This window comes from Microchirus variegatus (assembly GCF_963457635.1).
Source record: "Microchirus variegatus genome assembly, chromosome: 7".
In the NCBI taxonomy this organism is placed as follows: domain Eukaryota; kingdom Metazoa; phylum Chordata; class Actinopteri; order Pleuronectiformes; family Soleidae; genus Microchirus; species Microchirus variegatus.
Window position 1 is genome coordinate 26,833,004 of NC_139808.1, and position 23,691 is coordinate 26,856,694.

The following is a 23,691-nucleotide window of genomic DNA, read 5'->3' on the forward strand; positions in this document are numbered from 1 at the left end:
TGCGCTCACAAAAACAGCACTGTCTCTTTAAAGCAGACAGCATCTCTCAGGATAAGAGGGGGTGAGAGAGGACCCTCTGAAGTGACATCACGCTCAGCCAATCAGAGGCTTCGCCTGAGCTCTCTCCTCCTCTCCTTTTCCTGGGATGTGAGTATTGAGGCTGCTGTAGACATGGACTTCTGCTGCTGCTGATGTTGCTGATGCTGCTGCTGCTGCCGGGCGGAGGATCCAGGGCATGATCGCCTCACATCAGGTACCGTCTCTTCCGTCTGTGCTTGTCGGTTTTGTGTGGTTTTCGTACGCAGATGTAAAGAAGAAAAATGGAGGATGCTGAAGACGGCACCATGAGATGCTGCCGCCTCCACGTCTGTAGCCTGACTGGGGTGTGTTTTTGTATAAATAGATGGTAGAGGACTGCTCTATTTAACATCATTTGTCTTTATATGGCAAAGAACCACAGGGGTGGACATCTAAGGCCACATATTATTGGACTAATACTGTAGAAGTTGGGATGTCAACATGGTTCCTGACACAAATAAGTCACCTCTGTGTCATCTTGGAGCGACTGCAGCTGTGCTTCTTCCCATTCATCAGAAATAGTACAGACGCTTGAAGTCACTTCCTGTGGAAGGGTTTTCCTGGATGGGTTTTTAACTCTTCGTTTTCCTGCCCAGGGCCCAGACGATCATGCTCCGCCTCGAAGGCATAAACCGTGGATTTCCGTTTCGGTCGGACACGCGGCGAGACAGAGATGTGTCCTGTTGTTGACGAGACCAGGGAACAAAGGTGAGGTTCCACTCAAACTTCTTCTCAAACCACATAAACCAACCCAAGCAAGTCCAGTTACTTACTAACTAGCTAACTACAGGAAGTGCTTCTTTGCATTTTCAACCAAAGGACATCAGACTCCGCTCAGGTTGAGTCTGCAGAGCTTTCTGAAGCCCTCTATAGGTCTACATTACAACTTTTAGCTGCCATCTCGCTCACTTTATTAAGCTAAGGCCATAGTCTGACTAAGACAGGCAATCGGACAACTCGTGTAAACACGTTTCCCGTTGACCTTTACGACCTTTACATCACAGAAAAACAAAGACATTTTTGGGGCATGTGCAGAACGCTGAAGTCTCACTCCAGTCCGACTTAGCATAGTAATCGGACTATGAATCGCATTATCCAGACATGTTAGTCCGACTAAGAATAGCTCGATTTTAGTCAGACTAACTAGCTAACTACAGGAGGTGCTTCTTGGCATTTTCAACCAAAGGACATCAGATTCTCCTCTATAGGTCCACATTCCAACGTTTAGCTACCATCTCACTCACTTTAATCAAGCTAAAGCCATAGTCTGACTAAGAGAGGCAATCGGACAACTCGCCGAGTCAATACGGAGGAGAAATTTGATTGAATCAGTTTCCTGTTGACCTTCACGTCACAGAAAAACAAAGACATTTTTGGGGCATGTGCAGAACGCTGAAGTCTCACTCCAGTCCGACTAAGCATATTAATCGGACTATGAATCGCATTAGTTAGTCCGACTAAGACTAGCTCGATTTTAGTCAGACTAATGTGTTTACATGACATTAAGACTATAAATGCACTCCCTTTAGATGTTATTCTCCTGCATTTCCACCATCAGTTGTGTCGTAAAACGCAAACTTTATTTAATTTTTAAAAGTTACGCACTACAGCTTTAACAAAACACACTGTGGCAATCAACGCAGATCTTTAAACGGCGGCAGTAACCGCTCACTCGTTCACTTATTAAACCGCACGAGGTGTGATCTGTGCTCTCAGGCCCAGTCGGACCTTGAAGGGTTCAACACAAGGCAGCGATGGCGAAGAGAGACTACCTGGTGGAGGCGGCCAAGCAGATCCGCATGGCGCTGGACAGCGAGGTCAACGAGGACTATGAGGCCGCGTTCAGCTACTACAAGAACGGCGTGGACTTGCTGCTCAACGGGGTTCAGTGTAAGAGGTTTTTAACACACTGTGTGTGAATGAGGAATTTGAAGGGGGTGTGTTTGCACAAGACATGTGACAGATATAAAAACAGGAAGTCACAAAGCAAAGGTTAAACAGAAGTGGTATTTTTGTGCTGCTTAGACACTTTTTCCCCAAGCTTACAGTGTCAATAAGAGCTGCTACTGTTCCTTATCCTGGATCAAAGGCCAAAAGGACTGTGTCTGTGTGTGAGCTCGATTGCATCCACGTGTTTTGATTTTGAGTCTCACCGTCTCAACAGTGGATCCAAACAAGGATCGCAGGGAGGCCGTGAAGAGGAAAACCACCCAGTATCTTAAGCGAGCCGAGGAAATCTTCATCACGCACCTGCAGGACAACCTGGGGAAAGGGAGCTCTCATTTGGGGGTAAAACACGATCGCACGACCGCACGTCATTCTCCTGAATCGTTCCCATTCCTAACCTCTTGTTGTCTCGTTACCAGGGTTACAGCAGCCTGAGATTCCGTCCGATCAGACACCTGAGTTCACCCATGGAGGATCTGGAGATGTGTAAAGTGATCGGAGTGACGGATAAGGTGAGGCCGACTGACTGTGTAACTAGCTAGTGTCGAATCGAGCTCAAAAACAAACCGAGCTTCCACACTCAGGATGAATCAGGACCGTGAGGATTATGAGGAAACTTCTCAAACTACATAAACCAACTCAAGCTAACTACTAGCTAACTACAGGAAGTGCTTCTTGGCATTTTTAGCCAAAGGACATCAAACTCTCCTCAGGTTGAGCCTGCAGAGCTTTCTGAAGCCCTCTATAGGTCCACATTCCAACGTTTAGCTGCCATCTCACTCACTTTAATCAAGCTAAAGCCATAGTCTGACTAAGAGAGGCAATCGGACAACTCGCCGAGTCAATACGGAGGAGAAATTTGATTGAATCAGTTTCCCGTTGACCTTCACGTCACAGAAAAACAAAGACATTTTTGGGGCATGTGCAGAAGGCTGAAGTCTCACTCCAGTCCGACTAAGCATAGTAATAGGACTATGAATCGCATTATCCAGGCATGTTAGTCCGACTAAGACTAGCTAAATTTGAATCAGACTAATGTGTTTACATGACATTAAGACTATAAATGCACTCCCTTTAGATGTTATTCTTCTGCATTTCCACCATCAGTTGTGTCTTAAAACCGCACACTTTATTTTTAAAAGTTACGCACTACAGCTTTAACTCACTGCATATAGCAAAACATACTGTGGAAATACCATGAATCTGCTTTAATATACAGTATCTTCAACATATTTTTTTTTTATCCCATCAAAGGTCCTGATTGTCCAAAGTATGGTCAACAAGGAGACATTTGTCGTAAAGGTGAGTATTGCTTCTTTCTCTATAGACAAAACAAAACGGGATTTACCGTAGAATTCACCGCATTTACAACACATTTAAGTCGACATTCAGCCACTGGGGGATTTCCATCCGTCTGTGTTGGGGCCAGCCTCCTCCATCCTCCCTGTCTCCCCGAGTATCAGCCCAGCATTGATCTGACTCACTTTAGCCAGCGCTACAAGCGACTCAGATTTCAGCCACTAGAGAGAAACTGTAACAGAAAGACACTCATCTCTGAAGGGGCCAATGCAAGCAGTCGTGCATCTCAACAGCAGACAGGAAGAGGCTGCACAAAGGCTGCATTTTTGTCTTCATTGTACATTCACAGGCGTGAAAATGCACGTTTATTATTCATATATTACCTTTTACGCTTACTGTCTTTGCTGCTGTAATGATGTAAATGTCCCTGTTTTGTGGGACTAATAAAGGATTATTTTTAAATAAATACTGCTGTTGCAGATGCTACAGCAAACAATACAGATATATGTATATATAAAAACATAAAATATCTGGTCAATATATTGAAGAAACTGTATCTCAGCCATAGTGCTGTAATATAGCTCTAAAAGGTGATTAAAACTAAAAATGTGAATGTTTATATACACTTCTTTACCAACATGTTAGACAATTTTTTTTTTAATTTTTTGTCAAATTTTGGACAAAATATATATTTTTTTGTCAAATTTTGGACAAAATTAAATTTTTGTCAAAATTTGGACAAAATATATATTTTTTACTTCTTTGTCAAATTTATTTTTTTGACTCTTTGTCAAATTTTTCGACAAAATATATATATTTCTTCCTCTTTTGTAAAATTTTGGACAACATTTTTTTTTAAATTTCTGTCAAATTTTTGTCAAATTTCTTAGAGTCTGGTCAAATCAAGCTGGGAGAGCAGGGATCAGTCAACCATCATTCCTCAGGGCGTGCCATACATGGTGAAGCTGTTGCGATACTACGTCAGCGAGGACGCTGTGTACCTGCACCTTGAGCATGTCAAAGGTCAGCTGCTCTGCTGAGAAGTTAACGCAGGGTTTTCTTTGCTAAAATAAAATGTATAATAAAATTAAATTAAATGTACTTTTCTAATCATCATCACAGGCGGGAGGCTCTTCTCTAAGCTGCACAAGCTACGGAACGAGAAGGCCAAGGAACACCCAGAATGCTTCACCTCCGGCCAGCACAGCATCAAGCTGAAGACCAGCTACACCTCTCCCACCATCAGCACAGACTACCAGCACAACACCAAAGCAGGCATCGCGGGCATCCCTGAGAAACTAGGCGACGAAAGCCCGGACACGGACTTCCCCACGTCCTGGGATGAGACTCAGCAGCGAGTGGAGAGCTGCGGCACTCACTCTTACATCGAGGAGACAGGTTGTCTGCAGAAGACTCGCTCGGCAGCATCGTTTTACAGCAAGCTCGATCGATTGAGTTTGCATTCCGGTGTGCCGAGGAAGCAGGTCAACGCTCGCATCCACCCACCAGCTCCTAGTCTGTGCTTGCATTCTAGTGAAACTCAGGAAACGCCCGCTCTCCCCCTTTCCTGTGCTCGCGTCAGCCAAGCTCTTGACGTCATGTCAGAGGTCCATCGTAAGAAGCTCGCGATGGGACTGATCGAGTGCAGCTCCGAGTTTGAGGTGGCGTGGAAAGCTGCGGATCCAGCACAGACCTGCGAGAAGATAAACCCCTATGCAGTGACTGACAGTGACACTCACGCCAATCAGACCTCATTTATAAAAACAGGAAATGGTGAAAACAACGGTTCGAGCTCTTCCCCTGCGATCTTGCATCTTCCTCTCCATTGCCAAACCCAGATCCGCGGCCGGGCCTCGTGGGAAACCAACGGCTCCAACCAGGGGTCTGTTTTAAGCGGTTCCCCTGCAGACACAGTCACAGGCTCAGGCTCAGTCCAGGACTACAGCAGTCCCACCGTAGAGGAGAGAAATGGCATGGTCTTCATCAGGAGCACGGACCGTGCCGTGTTCTCCGAGCACACCGGATCAGAAATCTCCTGGCCTGGTTCTGGGAAACAGATCCCGTCATCAGAGATGACCCTGTCAGGAGTGGAGTACAGTGAAGGTGCGGAGGAAGCCTACGAGTTGAGTCCTAAAGAGAAAGTAGCCCCACCCATAAAAGAGAGTTCATTTCTGGGCTGGTTTTCCTCTGCTCCTCTTGGAGCCCCGTCCAATAATGACAGTTTGTTGAAATCTGTGGAGTCGGTGGTCGAGCAGGCAGAAGACCAGATTATCGAGGTGGACGGCTGGTGTCACCTGCCTCAGCTCCCCAACAAGTCTTCCCAGCTCAGAGGTCAGGCCCTGCAGACTTGCTGGGGTCTTCCAGAAGCAGAGGTGCGAGTGTGGGGGGCACAGATCCTGTTGGCCCTGGAGAGTCTGCATCAGCAAGGCATCCTGTGCCGTGACCTCAACCCTAGAAATGTTCTGCTCACCAGCAACGGTGAGTCTGTCAGTTAACTTCCACGACTGTCATGAGGGGGGAAGGTGGAAATACTCTTTGATTTGATCAACATGTTGTGTGTGATGTCTATACCTACCTTCCGATCATCTATCCATCTATCAATCTACCTACCTTACTACCTATCTATCAATCTACCTATCTACGTACGTACTTTACTACCCATCTATTGACCTACCTATCTATCAATCTACCTACCTACCGATCTATCTACCTACTTACCTTACTACCTACCTACCTACCTATCTATCAATATACACATCTACCTACTTACCTTACTACCTATCTATCATTCTACCTATCTACGTACTTACTTTACTTCCCATCTATTGAGCTACCTATCAATCTACCTACCTACCGATCTACCTACTTACCTTACTATCCATCTATCAATCTACCATACTACCTATCCATCTACCTACCTATCTATCAATCTAACTAACTAACTAACTAACTAACTAACTAACTAACTAACTAACTAACTAACTAACTATCTATCTATCGACCTACCTACCTACCTTGTCTTACAGGAAAGGTGTGTTTGACATTTTTCGGCCAGTGGAGCGAGGTCCAATCTGAGATTTGCTCCAAAGCCGTGGAACAGATGTACTGTGCTCCAGGTACGTCTGTAGCACCGTTGTAAGCTTGTGTCAAGCTGCCCTCTAGTGGCAAGATGTAGTCTGTCCTGACTAAATAAAAGAAAAGAAAGAGAAATTTCAAAAGTTTTTTGTTCGTTGACAGAAATTGGCGGCGTGTCCAGGGTCACGGAGGCCTGCGACTGGTGGAGTCTCGGAGCCATGCTGTTTGAACTCCTCACAGGAATGGTAAGCAAAAAAATACACGACAACAACGATTGTGAATGTTTCAACTCTTCTCACCCCTGCTCTGCTCACTGCGTCTCCAGCCACTGTGGCAGCTCCACCCAGCAGGAATCCACTCTCACACCCAGCTGCTCATCCCCGATCACTTGAGCACGGCGGCTGCATCTCTGCTCACCGAGGTGAGGTCAAAACGACCCCACGAGACCTTTGTTTTTGTTTTGTTTTTTATCTCTGTGACTGCAATAAACCAAAGCAAAATTGTCTCGTCTCTTCTCTCCAGTTGCTTCAGTTCGATGCTGGCTATCGGTTGGGTTCCGGTGGCGGAGGTGTGAGTGACATTAAGTGCCATCCCTTCTTCAGCAGCATCTCTTGGAAAGCGCTAAGCTGCTAGCAGTCGTTGCTAAAAGGATGAACGCTCTCTCCCACGCCTGAGCATCCTTGGTGCGGATAGACTGGATCCAGCAAGCGACAAAACTGAGGAAAAGAAATCACCCAAAACATCAACAAATACATTTCTTATTCTACACTGAAATATTCTATTTAAGGGGGTTTCAATTGAGCTTTTTTTAAAATCAAATTAAGTGCATGAAAACTGACGCCACCTAACCCGAAATTCTGGCAATTACACGACCTGGGACTGCCTGACATTTAATATTGTAATAAAACAAGTATATTCTGCAGTAAGAGTGTGTGTATTCCTTGTATACCCGGTCATTATTGTATACATAAGCTAAGCTAAACATTGAAATCCGGTTAAGAGAAGTCCATTCCGGTGGATTTAATCAGTAAATATCCACTTTGTGACTGACGAGATGCATGCGAAATGATCAAAAGGCGATACGTGCAGTCGAGTAATGCAGTTTTTTTTATTGTTTAAAACTCTGTTTCTCTTAAATAGTCTTTCTTATACAGCATTAAATTTTCCTCGTGATAATTTTTTCACTTCAGACATTTTTTTTTTTTTTTAGAAGTGTTTCTTTCCCCGGCCAATATGTGCTCATCGTTCTTCTCTCAGCCAAATCATAAAATGACGGACACTGCGATTCGCCATTCATATATATAGTTGGATGTAGAAAATGACATAATGGTGCACATAAGTTATATAATATCCTCTTTTCTTTCTTTTTTTTTTGTTGTTGATCTTTTGATCTCACCAGCGCCACAGAAGCCCCAGACCCTGAATTTCCCCCACAAACAACACTAACGCTTTAAATCAATGCCAGTAAATGTCCTTTGCAGACCCTCAACTGTTTCTTCTAACCAAAACAACAACATATCATCTACAGTTACGGTTAATGTTCCATCGTTGTGGGGGGGGGGGGGGGCAGGGGGGGCTGTGGGCGGGGCCTGGAGTCTCACGAGGGGGTTTCAAATGTCGAGGAGCAGCACCCTGGGATCCTCCACCACCGACTTGATCTTGCGCAGGAAAAGGACGGCCTCTCTGCCGTCGATGAGGCGGTGGTCGTACGTCAGGGCGACGTACATCATGGGACGGATCTCCACCTGGACGAGGAGGAAATCGAGTAGATTCGAGTTGTTTTTCATAATAAAACAAGCTGAATTTGATGGAAAAACCGATGTGAGCGACAGAAAACACAAAGGAATACTTCACCGATTTGAATGTGGCCTTGTATTGCTAGAATAGCAGTAGTATTTTTTAGAAAATGTGCTTCCCGCCCTCAGTTTTTCCCTGACTTGTAAAAAAAATCTGTTTTCCCTTATCCAAATGTGCCCTACTGTGAGTCAAATGACACGTTTTGCATCACAGTAGGGCAAATTTAGAAAATGGAAAATAGATTTTTTTTACAACTCAGTGGAAAAACTGAGGGAGGGAAGCACATTTTCTAAAAAAATACTACTGCTATTCTAGCAATACAAAGCCACATTCAAATTGGTGAAGTATCCCTTTAACACAACTTAATCAATGAATAAAGGCAGATTAATAACAGTCATAATCTACTTCTGTTTGCAGTATTTTCCCACCATCTTTGCAATAATCAAAGACATACGACTCCTTAATATTATCAGATATTTAATAATTAAATATCTATAATATTGATTGAGTATTATTGATTGATATTAATTTCAACCTTGATTGTGCAGATGCTGCAATACTTAAAAAAAAACAAAAAACACAAATCTAATCTAATCTAAACTATGTGACGATTGTTAGCTACAGACTCGGGCTAAGCTAATTGGGTAAAATATAGAATTTACATTTTTTTCTCACTTGTATTGCAACAACAAATCATTCTGAAATATACAGTGTTAATTCAGTCTGTTATGTAAATATTTAAAACAATATACCATCAAAATATAATTAGAGCTGAACCAATTACTCAATTAATCAACTATTTTGATAATTGTTAATTGGTTTTCATGATTAAAACAAGACATTTGATTGTTTCAGCTTCTTAAATGTAAATATTTGCAGTTTTTTGCTTCATACAAAATAAAATCATTAAAAACAAATGAAAATTAGAGTTGCAGCTCTATATATAATATTATATAGTAATATACTCTAATGCAGGGATGAAAATGTATGTATGTATAGAATAAATCATGGCCCCCACCAAAAATTCAAAGATTAAATTGCTGCAAATTGAGAAATTCAAATTGCTAATAACATAATCATAATTTATTGTTCTGCCCTTCTCTAAATATTATTTTTTCACCTGTGTGTGTGTGTGCTTCTGTACGTTGAACAGTAAAGAAAAACCAACCTTGCCACCGATGGCCACAGGTCTGTCAAAGATGCCGTGCATGCCTAAAATAGCAGACTGCGGCGGGTTGATGATGGGCGTGCCAAACATGGAGCCAAACACGCCGCCGTTGCTTATGGTGAAGGTTCCTCCGTCCATGTCCTCCACAGCCAGCTCGTTCTTACGAGCCTAAAAAAAACACATACGCTCATAATTATTATTATATGAATTTTAAACAGTTTTATTTAAAGGAGAATAAAACAAAAAAAGGTTACCTTTTCTCCCAACAGATTGATGGCTTTCTCAATGTCGGTGAAATTCATTCCCTCCGCGTTTCGTATTACAGGAACCACCAGACCCTGAGAGAGAAGTCACGTGACGGCGATGTGTGAGTTTTTTTTTTTCCTTCTCTGTGCTCTTCACGTTAAGACTCGAGCGGTGCCGTCCAGCACTTTACGCTCTGAATCGCTGCAAACGTAACCCTACACTCATCTCACCTTTGGCGTTGCGACGGCCACGCTGATGTCGACGTAGTCCCTGTACACGATCTCTTTGGTCGTGTCGTCGATGACTGAAAGCAGAAATATTGTATACCGATAAAATGAAGGTTATACAAAAAAAGAAGAAGAACATGAAACCAACAGCCTATTTTGTTTTTTTAAGCCAGTAGTGTGGTATGTCTAAGTAGGTCATGTTGGTCTGAGAGCAGTAGATATATTACTGTTGGTTTTGCGGTTAAAAGCAGCGCGAGACACCGAAACTTCAATCTTTTTCTTCACACACACACTTGCAGTAAACTCTAATCACGAGGCGCGACACAGATGGAAGTAAGAAAGTCAGGTCTTATACCGGCGTTGACGGCCGGCTGGTCGGCCAGAGCGAAGGCGGCGGCCTTCACAAACGCAGACATGAAGCCCAACTTGATGTTGTGTTTCTTCAGGAAGGCGTCTTTGTAAGTCTTCCTCATCTCTGAGATGTTGCTACAGTGGGAGGGGGGGTTGGGGTGGGGATGGAAAAAAAAAAGAATGCAAAGATCAAACCACATGTTGGTTTTAAGGCAACAAGCGAGATAAGTTTGTGGGTTTGCTCACTACACACACCGATGGATCAAGAATGTGTGAGACGACGAGCTGAGCTGAGGGGGCGACTGATTAGTTGCTGTATAAAAAGAGCACGACCAATGGCTCGTGCTAATTGGTAATCCTAGAATCATTAATAAGCTACCATTACTGTGAAAAACTGTAACCAGGGTCACAAATCTGACAGAAATCACGTACACTATCATGTCCGTATCCTTTTTGAATTAAAGCCGCTGAAATTGGCCTGCTAATCGTTTCACCGTTGCTCGTTTTTCTCTTGTATCTCCCGTTTTAATTGTTTGTTTTCCTGTCTCTAACCCTGTTGAAGCTCTAGGATTTCTCCCCTAACCCAATTAGCCACTCCCAAGACACAGACTCTCCGAGAAAGGAGAGAAGAAGCGATAAAAATCTTCACTTTCTAGGGCCTGTAAATCTTATTGGGCTGTCATAAAAGCCCATATCGGTTGAGGCAGCTCTTCCACTCAGAGCGCAGGTCTCTGTGGGCCCCTGCAGATGCTCGGGCCTCCTGCTCTGACTCGCTCCTTCGGCTCCAGATGAGCCCTAGCCTGGGAAGTCTTCCTCCAGACCGTCAATGTCAATCCAATTAGGACGCGCAGAAAACCCTGAATAGCTGAAAGCTGACACCGCACATTTGCAGGGGAGAGAAATCCTCAAAGTGTCCTCTTCAGCACAGGGGGCAAGTGCAGACAATAACATTTCCTTGTAAATTAATAAAACCCCATTTTAACAATTCTTATCTTCGTTTTAGATGGCATTACGACCAAATATTTACATTCCAGTGTTTAAGAGGATATTGGGTTTCAAAAAGCTTTTCCTACTGGCCACATCCCGATCTATAACAACAACTTGTGCAAGTGTTGTTTTGGTTTTTGACATTGATATACCGAGAGCATGCATAGTGCATATACACACTATACACACATCCATCAGTGAAAGAACAAATTTGATGTCCTCCACTTCAAAGTCTGAGGGCTTAATAAATGTAGGTCAACAAATTTAGAATTTCCTACCTCATGTCGACCTCATTAAATGTTGTCAACATCGCACAGGTGTTTTGGGCTTCCTTCAGCCTCTGGGCAATTCTTAGTCTCATGCGGTTCATCTTAACCTAAAAATCATCAGAAAATTAAAAACCGTTGAAATTTCAAAGAAAAGCACAGAATCATATTTAGAGGGTTTGTGGTTGCTTTACCCTGCTCTCCGTCCTGGCACCTTTAGCTCCTCCCTCTGCTTGAGCCACTGGTGCCACAGGAGCAGCTGTGGGCTTGATGGCTGAAACTACGAAAAAGACATTAAGAGTGAGCGTCTCCATGTGTCAAGTTAAGCCCGAACTGATGGTGATCGCCGTCTACAGAAAGGATGATTAATCACGCGAGCTCGAGGTCAAGAGCACCAGATGTCAAGCAAAACAGTTCTCACATGACACGGGCAAGTCTGTCCGATGAAAGCTAACCTGGTTTGGTGTCCATAGCATGTGCTGGCACAGGTGGCACAGGGGGCATGGTGGTGGGAATGGGGCCCACAGCTGAGGGGGGAGGAGGGGCAGCAGAAGGTGGCGGCGGCGCTGCTGCTGCTGGGGCCTCGGCTTTTGGTGCTTCCGCAGCCTTGGGAGCAACAGCTTTTTGACACGGAGATGAAAGTTTATGAGTGTACAGGTCTTTAATTCAAGTATTCCATCTTAATGTTGTAAGATTTACAGCAGGGGTGGAACGGTTCGGTTATAAGTTCAGTTTCTATAGCGTACATCAAAAACTGTAGCACAGATTTCCACAGTGAGATTTTGAAACCGCAAGAGGGGTTTGCTGCAAACATTGCTGCATTTTAAGAACTGTTTACCTTCTAGGTAAGAGAATAAACACTTATTCAGTGCCAAATCTTAATTAAAACAACAGATTTTCAGCTACTTTAAGCTCCCGTGTGAGCGTTCACACTGGCTGTGTGTGTGTCTGCTGCGTGTCGCTCATCTGTCTCCCAAGTTGTGCTAAATTATACAGAAAGAAAACACCAGGGAAGCAGAGATCAGGCAAGAGATGGAGAGAGAGAGAACTTGCACCTGTGACGCAAATATTGTACACACTCCCCTGTTGATTTTTTGCGTGATTGTTGTAAATGAATACTCTGCCTAACTGTCATCCGTTTGATGGCAGTTAGGTATAAACATAAACAGTTTCTCCTTTATTAAACAAATAGCATCGCTGGTCCAGCTCCTTTTCAAACCTGAAGCTTGAGAAACCCGTTTAATGTCGTTTTTCCTGTAGTTCTAGCCTTCGTTTTACTCCATTTAACATCATATTTATGTTTTTCAGATGCGCGTCATTAGCGTGAACACTGTGCACTGAACAAAGCACACATTTCGAATGAATCGTTCCACCCCTAACTTCACAGTATCGGTAACTCCTGTATCACTGACCTCCTTTCCTAAGCTTGAAAAGAGGAGTTCCTCCCTCCACTTTGCCTCCATCAGGGATCAAAAGCTCCTCGATCACACCAGAAGCAGGAGCGGGAACCTGCACTGAGGTCTAATGGTAGGGAAAAGAGAAAAAACACAACAATGCATTTTTAGTCTATATTACCCGGGCCTTATATGAGAAACAAACCACAAAATGTGTAAACAGAGTAGCCACACCTTCTAAAACATCCCATTCATGTTAAAATAACAATAACTATATTTCAGGCGCCATTCCCTGACTGAAAGTGACACAAACTACCACAAAAAATAAGAATATCTCAACAATGATGTACGAGTGGATTGGGACAGGGAAAAGGCTCATTTGTATTTGAAATTTATTTATGGAAATATTACTGCAGCCTAAAGGGTAGTAGGTCTCAGGTTAACAAGTTCTGAAAATGGTTGGACATCAGGCCTATTACACCTGTTGCTATTCTAACGCGTCACAAGACATCGTCAGTGTCATAGAATTGTGACAAAGTACAGTTCAGATGTTTCAGAGGGAAACAAAAACAAGAGAAGCTAATTGGAGAAATTGAACAAACATTGAGCCTAAAAATAATTAACTGGTGCAAACAGACACCAAACAGGTCGATCGAGAAAATTCGACAGCAGTTCATAACGGAAATGTAATCTATTTATGTGAAAGGCAACGCCTTAAATAGACGTGTACATACTATCATTAACGTCTTGCAACCATGGGAAATGGTTTATGACACATTTAGTATATATTTTACCTTATCTGTCTCTATTTCACACACCACCTCATCCTCCGAGACCGAGTCACCAACAGCTGTAGGGACATAAATGAGCAGTTTTAGCATTTTACTGTACACCTTCAGTGACCCGAATCCTCTGTATCGGTAGCAACTGGTGTACAATTCCAGATAAATAAAGATTTACCTTTCTCCCACCTTACATCCCCTTCTGTGACAGACTCTGCAAACGCAGGGGTGTTGACTGTGACGACTTCATCTCCTGGAGATAAACACATTTTTTTTTTCTCACTCAATTTTTGGTATCCTGCATCATCTTCTCAGGTGTATAAAGTATAAAAACATACTGTAGGCTACAGACGTCCTGAAGTACTGGATTTGGAAGATGCTGGACCGGGGATCAGATTTTCTGGTGAATGAATAAATACAAAGAGAAAAAAATAAACATTTGACAAGAAATCATTCAATAATGCTATATATTGGGTTGTGCATCTGGTGTTCGGACAGACAATTAATGCTTAATGGCAACAAGAGATATGTCATGAAAGTTATGACACCATAATCTGGGGCAGCAACTTTAGCGATTTGATCCCTCAATCAAAACTCAACTCATTCACTACACCAGTGTTGTGAATCGGCACGGACTGGTTGTTGGTTTCAAGGTATAAGGCAATTATAAGTGTTCTCATTCTGTGCCTTAGGTATGAGCAGTTTTTCATGACTCACTTAAGTTGTATATAGTTGTGAGTAACACGAGCCAACAGCCGGGGTCATAAGAAAGCGACATAAATAACACCCAGTACGGCCCACCGCAATGTGCAATAACACTAAAAACTATTGTATATGTAGTGTAAGCATTACCATTTTATTGTATTATCTCTTTCTATATTCTTCTTCACTTAATTTATATTCTTAATGTTGTCTTTATCATGGCTCTATTTCTTGTTTTTGTTTGTAGTTGTATGGAGCTGACCAGCACAAGCCTTTTTCACATTTGTACCGGTATAACCGGAGTGACAATAACCGTGATATGTTTGTACTTACACAGTGTTGTTCAAAGTGACAGAAGGGCTAGCTGACAGAGCTGTGGGAGAAAGGATAAGAAAAGCCTGCGTTTAACTTCTAGCTAAAGGATTATACAGAGGATATAAGACTTTCATGTTTGACAGGTAAACACACACATACCTGCCGTGGCCCGACGAGCTAACACATTATTCCCCTGTGAACAATATACAATCACAGTCATGTCGCAAAAAGAAAATACATAAAACCAAAAGATGTGACGTTGTACATTTGTGGAAGAACAGTTTGATCGTTCCAACATGCTGGACAATGACCTTTAACACTGCAAACATTTTACTTGCAAAGTTTCACAGAACAACCAAACCAGCAAATGCATAATAAATGATGTACAAACAACTAAGAGATTAACTTCTAATGTGACAATTACTCATAATAGATAGCTATTCATATTATGTAAACTATAATAATTAGTGTATGAATTTGTATGTGCATCTAATGCAGTAGCTGCACTCAGTCTCAGTGAGCCACAGTTTGACATTAATAAACTAAAGATTAACTAACATTTGTGAACGACCATAACCACAGTGTGACCTCAGTATGACAGTTACAGGCTGGCTGCTAATGTACCTCTCTACACTTAGCCATGTATGGCTAGCATGTGCTAGCTAGCAGGCTCAGTATTGCGGAATAACTTTGACATAACTCGTATGAATAGCTCTTTCTACCTTGGACAAACATTTAATGTCAAGGTAAGAAACACGAGACGACGCTAATACAGAGTAGAGTGCTTTTAAAACATTAATACACGCTAATGTACGGGCTCATGAAGCAAAAGTGTCCTCCTGTCCTTGGCTTTCAATGTCCCTGTCCGCGGCCTACGGTGGTGAGCTAGGCTAAAGCGGCTAATGCTAACTCCAACAGAGCCCGTACATTCATTCACCCGTTTTATCTGCTATTTCCCCCCTGCGCGTTGCCTACCTGGCGGATGGCAGAGAGGGAACGGCCAAAATTCCTGGTGAGACACCGGGAATGGGACAACATGGTTGGCTGTGTTTACGGCAGCCGGTCCGCGGAAGGGAACTTCGGTCACACACCGACACGATTGACACACGCGCGCGAGCACCAAGGAAGTGGTATGGGAAAAACCAAGTGCTCCCGGTGGAGAGGGAGGAGAGGGTGGGGGGGGGGGGAGTCCACTTTGACCCTTCACTGCTGTCAAATAGAATATGCCTTTGTAAGTATATATACAATATAGAATAGAATAAAAGAGAATAGAATAATGCGAAGATGAAAGCAGAGCAGACACTACATACAACAATATAAGGGTTAGAAAACCTGATACTGTACAGCACACAATAATACTATAATATATTATATATAATAAGAATACATTATTGGTATTATTATTAGAATAAGATGATATATCCATTATTAAACACATAAACTGACCTGAAGACATTTAATGTATTGTTTAAAGCTATTTAAAACACATTTTAGCCATTGTTACATACAATCCTTGTGCCAAAAAGTGCTTTGTGCCATTCTGTTCAACATGTTTGGGAAGGAATGGGATTATTTATTGATTGTTGGATTATGTGCTGCTATAATATATGTATAGATGAATTAATTAATACGATTAATATGAATATTTATGAATTTGTTTTAATTGTTTTAATCTATTTAAAACACATTTTAGCCATTGTTACATACAATCCCTGTGCTAAAAAGTGCTTTGTGTCATTCTGTTCAACATGTTTGGGAAGGAATGGGATTATTTATTGATTGTTCGATTATGTGCAGATATAATAAATGTATATAATTAATTAATATGATTAATATGAATATTTATGAATTTCTGCCACTTGCACTGAGCGTTTTTATTATTCCTGATTGTCACAGCAGAACCTTTTTTCTTTTTTTTTTAATCCTGACATTTTTTGATGATGATGATGATGATGATGAGACCATCTCATCTTCATCTCTCTGTCTGTGTGTGAGTGAATGAATGTTTTCTCACATGGCCACGCCCCAGCCTCTCATACATCATCATCATCATCATCTCTCTCCCCCCTGCGCTCAAATTGGCCAACTCTTCAGTGTGCGTTGCGCAGGACATCATCTCTGAGTTTTGACGCAGCAGCACCAGCGCAACAGGTAAGAAGACGCTCCCGTGTTCAGCGCCGTGGAGTCTGTCAGTGTGCAGCGTGGGTGAAGTGACAGAGGGGGAGTTTTATTTTTTATTTTTATATATCCTCCACTTGCAGCAGTTTGTGTTTTGATTCCTGCTTTGACAGCTCAGAAAATTATACAGGTAAGGCTTCTTCTTTTTTTTTTTTTTTTAAATAGAGTTTTATACTGTTTAGTGAATATTTTTTTAAATTTGTGATTGCATGTCTTATTTATGTGGGACACAACTGCTCTAATTAAGATTCAAAAAGCAATCAATACATTAGAAATAAAGTCATGTTAATGTGTTTTCCCTTCCTCATGTGGACCAATTTAACCATTTATCCACAAATACATTGTGTTATTGCATATACAACAATAGTTCTATAATTTAAAACTTCACCAAACAGTGAATATAATTAAACTTTGCTTAATGAGAAGAAATTACATCTTGTAACATCTTAAATTGTTTGTTTGTTTTGGGTCATATTTGTGATTTGTTATTTATACGAAAAGATTGGTATAAATAGTTGGAAAAAGTAAAGAAAATTAGTAAAGTCATTTTTTTCTTTTAAAGAAAAACAAAATGTAAAGTGAACAGTATCAGGTAATTCAGCTTTGTGTGAAGCCGTGTCTCATGCATGGACTTGAAAATTTACTTTTTATATCACAAATGTTATTTTTTTATATATTTTTTACATTATTCCTTATTGCAACATAAAGTACTCTCATTGTTCAAGATCAAATATATGTTTTATTTATTATTTGTTTTGTTATTTTAGTCGAGCCGAGGACGTTGAAAATAATGCAGATCCTTCGACTGATGTGTTCTTAATGGCAGATTTGCTTTTCTGGTCATTTTAAATAGCTCTAAATATAATATAATTCAATTTAAAGTGTCATGTTTTATAAGCAAAATTACAATGTGTCTTTATTATCTCAATATATGTAACAATTTTACAATTTTATTTGTATTTTCCTTTAAAATCTCCACCCAAAAGTAATGTTTATTTGAATGTCCTGATATAAATAACACAGGAAACAACAAGGATTCTTTAAAAAAACCCAACATCTTTTAGATTTTTTAAATTATTAAAAAATAAATGATTATATTTTCCATATGTTTATTGAAACTTAAATATAATTGTGTTTTCAGATCTCTCATTTTCACTGAACTCTCACTCGTGGTCGCGTGGGAGCTCAAATTCCACCGAGCATGAACCTCAGCCTCCCCGACCAGAGCACCATGCACAACTCCAGCGACGGCTGCGTAGACATAGACGACAAACCCGACGCCATGCTGCCGTGCTTCCGCAGAAACGTGTACGACCACGAGCCGCTGGCCTCGTACTCCAGCGGCTCCATCATCTCCCAGCTCCTCCGCAAGACGATTCACAACAAGAGGGCGCAAGACGAGAGCCACTTCTACCTCTCCAGCTCCGCTGCCGTCGACTCCGGCCAGGAAGACCAGAGCAGCGTGTCCTCCAAGGACAGCACGGTGGAAGCCACGTCGCCCGGTGGTCTCATCTCCACAGGCACCAGCCTGGATGGTGAGCACCACATAACTGACCACCTGCAGGCCAAAAGGGCCAGGGTGGAAAACATCATCAGGGTCATGGCCGGCTCTCCCAACAGCAAGCAGCATGGAGACAGCGAGAGGTTCAACACGGACGCCAGAGACAGCAGGGAAGTCTACAGGGAGAACAAGCGCAAACAGAGGCTGCCTCAGCATCAGGAGAACAGTGTTGGAGGACCACTGAGCAGAAGAGCTGGCAGCAGCAGCAGCGATATCTGCCACACCAAGGACGAGGAGTGCCACAAGCTGAAAGAGCAGCTCCACAGCATGCAGATGCTCCTGCGTCAGCTGCAGGAGAAGTTCCTTCAAGTTTACAACCGGGACGACGTCGAGCGCGACGACGACGACGACCGAGGCGAGGCGGAGAGCACAGGGTCGCACAACGCCGGCGCTGAAGACGACTTTGAGGGGAAGAACTGCAAGGACCGAACGCACCGAAGGGAAAGCCAGAACCTGCAGGAGGCCCTCAAGCAGGAGCTCTCCACGGCCGTGAACGAGTGCGTGGACCGGGTGTTCAAGAAGGTGTCGTCCACGGGCCTGGACAAGTCCCCGCAGCCACGGGCGTGCTCGTCCCCAGAGATGCAGACGAGCGTGGGCAAAGACAGGAAGAGCCAGCAGGTCGTGCAGGAACGACCTCAGTTTGAGGAGGCCGCAGCCAAACCCCGCTCCCTGGACTACTACGAAAGCTTGTCCGCTCAAAGCCCACAGGACCAGACGGAGGCTCTGTCCCTGGTGGTCCGCAAGCCAGCAGTCACCCCCATGAGCTCGGTCACCCCGACAGTGAAGAGGCCCTACCCCGTGCATCAGACGCCGTTTCAGTTCAACTACAGCGCCCCGCTGCATGAAAACCAGATCCTGGAGCACCTGCTCAAGTACGGGCCCCATCCCAGCTTCGGGGGCCTGCCGTGCATGCCCCCATCGATGGGCAGGACCTCCCCGGACTCGGTGGTGGACCTGCCGTGGGACGCCATCGCCATGCGGTCCAAGGTGACGTCGGGTCACCTCGGCCACCACGCTCGCCCGTCAGCGCTGGGCGTGTCCGTGGACGGCCTGTGTCTCCCGCACGTCAAGATGGAGTGCGGCGACCTGCAGGGCATGGCCGAGCGGAACCCCTACATGTCTCTCAACATATCCTTTTTCACGTCAATGAAACGAGCTTCTGCTCAAAAAGAACGACACTACTGTTTAGAAATAATGTTTTTTCAAACTCTGCTTTCGTCAAAGAACCAGCAAAACCGTTTTTTAGCGGTGCTAGCATAATTGCACACAGGTTTTCAAGGGTTTTCTAATCATCCAATAGCCTTCTAACGCGATTTGCAAACACAATGTACCATTAGAACACTGGAAATGGGCCTCTTTACACCTATGTACATATTCCATTAAAAACCAGACATTTGCAGCTAGCATAGTCGTTTACCATATTAAAAACGTATAGAGCGCATGTGTCAAACTCAAGGCCTGGGGGCCAGATGTGGCCCGCCACGCCATTTTATGTGGCCCGCTAGTCTGTCTTAAAATAGGTCTATGCTTCTTTAAGGCGTGCGTTGACCATAATCTTTATTTCCCACAATGCATGGCGATCACGTTACCCGCAAAGTGACGGCACAGCCATTAGATCGCAGCGTATCATTGTACACGCATCACGCGACGAGTGAAATTGATTAAGTAATAAATACAGAAAGTTATTTAGCGATATGTTACGGAGTAGTTACCTTTATTTTACATTACATTTGGTTACATTTAGTTACATTTATTCTGTATGACAGTTACATTTGGCCCTTTGAGGGTAACCATTATGCTGATGTGGCCCTGAAAATGAGTATATGTTATAGTCATTGAAAAAAAGTGCTTTTCCTTAAAAAAATAAGGACATTTCTAAGTGACCCCAAACTTTTGAACGGTAGTGTATTTGTTTACATTTAAAAAACACTAATTCCACCTTTATTTATGTCATTGAGACGCAGGGTGTCATTCACAAGGGAGCCCCTTTGAGCGTTTTACTAACAATACATGACACTAAAGTACAAATTAGAAGCAGATAAAAAATATTAGAATACGTGTAAGGATATACTGTATTTATCTTTTATTTCATCCGAGCTCCTCGGTTTTGAACAATAGCCGGTTGAGGTTCATTGCAGCGCGGGCAGTTCCACTAACAAACTTCAAGGAGAATTTGGTCTTTGATCTCGGGAAGCACCATCGCAAAATTACAGCATCTTCTTTAATCTGAGCCGAGTAATGACTTTAAGTCTGGAAAAAGACAAATAAAAAGGAATACAAGGCTTTGATAAGAATTGCCAGGAACAAAAGGCAATTTTTCAAAGGCAGAGAAAGCATTGGTTTCTGTTGCGGGGAAAGCGTCGTTTCTTTTTCTTTTTCTTTTTTTCCCCAGACTTGAAAAGGTGCAGGATCTATTTCTCCATCATCAGAGTGATAGGGGTGCATCTGAAAGGTCACATCTGAGTGCTGGCGGACACAAAAAACACACAAGTGCCTACCAACCATAACACTTGAGCGCTTGTCTTGAGCATTTGTTGTTTTGTCAGAATGTACACGATTAAAATTGAGTGCAAGATAACACAGGATATTTTTTTTTTTTAGGCCTCACAGGAACTCAAAGAAAAAAAACATAACATTAACCTACGAAAAACCTTTTAAAAATCTGTTTTTTTTTTAACATTTACATTACACCGCTCGGTCGTATAAAATTGATTGATTTCATCACTCGCTTTTCTCATTATAAAGAAAATAACCTCCTTCAATCAATTCCACTTTGTCGTGGTTGTTGTTGCGAGGCATTAGAGAGGAATAACGCCGCTCAGGATTTGCTTTATCTTTACAGTGCAAAGAGCTCTGCTTCTCTTTGAACAAGACCCACATTAATCTTTCATTCTCTCCTCTCCCTTATTTCAAAAGGTAGCGTTCCCTAATAAATATATGGTGTGGCGACCTGATAAGGAAATATTATGACCTAAGGCGTAGTAGTAGTGGTGGTGGTGGTGGTGGTGGACTATAGAGGAAATGCTGCCGCGCGTCTTCACATCTCTACAAAAGGGGGGGAAACTTTTGAATTTATGAATATTTGGACAAAGAAAATATACTTTACATTGACAAAGAAACATATATTTAAGCCTGTATAGGCTTTTTTTACCCTGAAGAAATAACATATATTGTTTCTAAATCAACTTAAACATTTCAAACAGGCCATCTTAACCGCCAGGCATGAAGTGCTCCGCTCCCTAATTAAAAATCCCTAATCTAATTCGTAATTCTGTTTTGCCAATAAGCACATGTTAGGGTCATTATTGACTCCCCGGTTAATGCCGAGCTGTTCTTTAGCGAAATCCAATTTAGCTGAAGATTGAGGCAACACAATACTCTGGGTCCACTATCACTTTGCATGGACGCATGCGCGCGCGGTGTGTTACGTTTAATTGTCTGCCGTTGTGTGTGTGTGTGTGTGAGTGTTTTTACGCCTTAACCTAAATGTGCACATCCAGGAGGGCCTCACCCCGAGCCATCTGAAGAAGGCCAAGCTCATGTTCTTCTACACGCGTTACCCCAGCTCCAATGTGCTGAAAACCTTCTTCCCTGATGTCAAGGTAATTTATAAATAATAATATCAAGTCATTTTAAGTTACTTTTTGTTTTTTTGAAGTAGAAGAAAGTCACCTCACTGTCAAAGTGCAATTTCCTCAATTTCAAAAATTCATTCCTTGACAGGTTTGCTAATATTTTCAATGGCTCCTTGTTCAGGGTGATGTTGACTACTATTATAGAAAATTTAAAGTCATTTCAAGTTACTTTTTTTTTTTTTTTTTGAATAAAGTCACCTCACTGTCAAAATGCATCAAAGCGAATGGATAATTTCCTCAAATTAAAAAATTCATTAAAATTATTCCGTAAGAGGTTTGCAAATATTTTAAATGGCTCCTTGTTCAGGGCGATGTTGGCTATTATTATTATAATAGAACATTTGAAGTCATTTCAAGATACTTTTTGTTTTTTTAATAAAGTCACCTCACTGTCAAAGTGCATCAGGGCAAATGGATCCTTTCCTCATTTTCAAAAATTCAGTATAATTATTCCTTAAGAGGTTTGATAGTACTTTCAATGGATCCTTGTTCAGGGTGATGCTGACTGTCATTATAGAAAATTTCAAGTTATTTCAAGTTTTGTTTTTTTGAAGAAAGTCACCTCAAAATCCCCCCCACTGTCAAAAGTGCATCAGGTTAAATGGATCATATTATTATACATATATAAAAACAGATGATTGTTTTTTGTCCTGTGTGGGTTATCTCTGTGTGTGTTTGGGACAGAAACATCAGCAGTGTGTCGGAGGAGAGAAACAAAAAACCCAGAGGGGTTTAAATCACAAAAGCCACTGAGCCGTCCACATGTCCTGGGGGCAGAGGGAGATACCGGGGGGCATTCTCTCTCTTTGAAAAAAAGCCACTCCAGTCAGCAAATGGAGTGACAAAGGACTCTGTAGGGAAGGCATCGCTATTGAGTGTCAACACAGAGTTGGTATTAGAGACTTGTGCGGCGGCGGCGGTGGCGGCGAACTGGCCCTAAACACAACATCCTGTGTGTTTTGGCCTCGCTTCTCGTGTCATGCCTCCCCTCTTCTTTTTGTCTTCTTATCTGCATCCTGTTGTTAATTCATCCTCTTCCACTGCTCTTTTTCACCTTTAATTTCTATTACACCCATTCTCTCCTATCTTGTCTCCTGGATCTCTGAGCCAGTTCGGGGGCCCCTCTCAGTCTGCCCTGACCCCTGAGGTCAGGGGGGAGAATGCTGCGGCTGCAGCCCCTGCGAATGTCTCCTCCTTGCCTAAAATCCTGTGGTGGGAAGTGGCAGTGGACAAAAGAGCGCCTAATCCCAGTGTCTGATTCCATCCTATCATCCCGAGTCAATGAGTGGGAAGCTTCCTTCTGTCCTTATGCCGCTGCTTTCTCACCCGCCACACCACAGAGAAGGAGTGTCTTTGATGCCTGCCCAGCCCTTAGGCATTTTCCCTTTCCCCCGACTTTCTGGATGATGAGATAGAATAACAAGACTAATGTCAAGACTGAGAGTAAAAACACACGGTCCTGACAGATGTTTTGGTCGCCCGGGATATCGGTGGGAAAGGATCAGAGCAAATTTGTCCTTCAAGTATTCAATGGAGTCACTCAAATGTTGCTCAGATGAAAGGTTTTTCACAGCGAATTGTGTATTTGTGTACTTTGTTTATCCCTAATTTGTGGTCTTTCTCACCACCTTCTCTCTCCGTCCTCAGTTCAACCGCTGCATCACCTCGCAGCTCATCAAGTGG

General features: G+C 42.7%; 3 protein-coding genes across 3 annotated transcripts in view; 2 read left to right on the forward strand and 1 right to left on the reverse strand.

Moving 5' to 3' along the window:
• Positions 1-1,832: 1,832 nt before the first annotated feature.
• Positions 1,833-7,032, forward strand: rps6kl1 (ribosomal protein S6 kinase-like 1; the record flags this gene model as incomplete). The annotated part of the gene is made up of 10 exons (XM_083892018.1): positions 1,833-1,968; positions 2,243-2,367; positions 2,445-2,537; positions 3,280-3,327; positions 4,215-4,347; positions 4,447-5,802; positions 6,351-6,440; positions 6,562-6,644; positions 6,725-6,820; positions 6,922-7,032. 10 exons carry the CDS (start codon positions 1,833-1,835, stop codon positions 7,030-7,032), a joined length of 2,271 nt encoding a protein of 756 aa, XP_083748144.1.
• A 462-nt stretch (positions 7,033-7,494) lies between these two features.
• On the reverse strand, positions 7,495-15,743 carry dlst (dihydrolipoamide S-succinyltransferase). Its single transcript, XM_083891846.1, has 15 exons — positions 15,610-15,743; positions 14,794-14,827; positions 14,653-14,692; positions 13,956-14,017; positions 13,796-13,870; positions 13,630-13,685; positions 12,854-12,962; positions 11,897-12,061; positions 11,636-11,721; positions 11,454-11,551; positions 10,193-10,323; positions 9,841-9,914; positions 9,619-9,702; positions 9,365-9,532; positions 7,495-8,144 (listed from the first exon to the last, which is right to left on the reverse strand). The coding sequence occupies exons 1-15, from the start codon at positions 15,670-15,672 to the stop codon at positions 8,010-8,012; spliced, it is 1,380 nt and encodes a 459-aa protein (XP_083747972.1). The 5' UTR covers positions 15,673-15,743; the 3' UTR covers positions 7,495-8,009.
• Positions 15,744-18,013: 2,270 nt separating this feature from the next.
• prox2 (prospero homeobox 2) overlaps positions 18,014-23,691 on the forward strand; it is a gene marked incomplete at both ends in the record, with an annotated part of 8,695 nt that continues 3,017 nt past the window's right edge. The window contains 3 exons of the mRNA XM_083892387.1: positions 18,014-19,507; positions 21,874-21,975; positions 23,656-23,691. The exon at positions 23,656-23,691 is cut by the window's right edge and continues 159 nt beyond it. Coding sequence (XP_083748513.1) covers positions 18,014-19,507; positions 21,874-21,975; positions 23,656-23,691 — 1,632 coding nt within the window. The remainder of the gene's footprint in view (positions 19,508-21,873; positions 21,976-23,655) is intronic.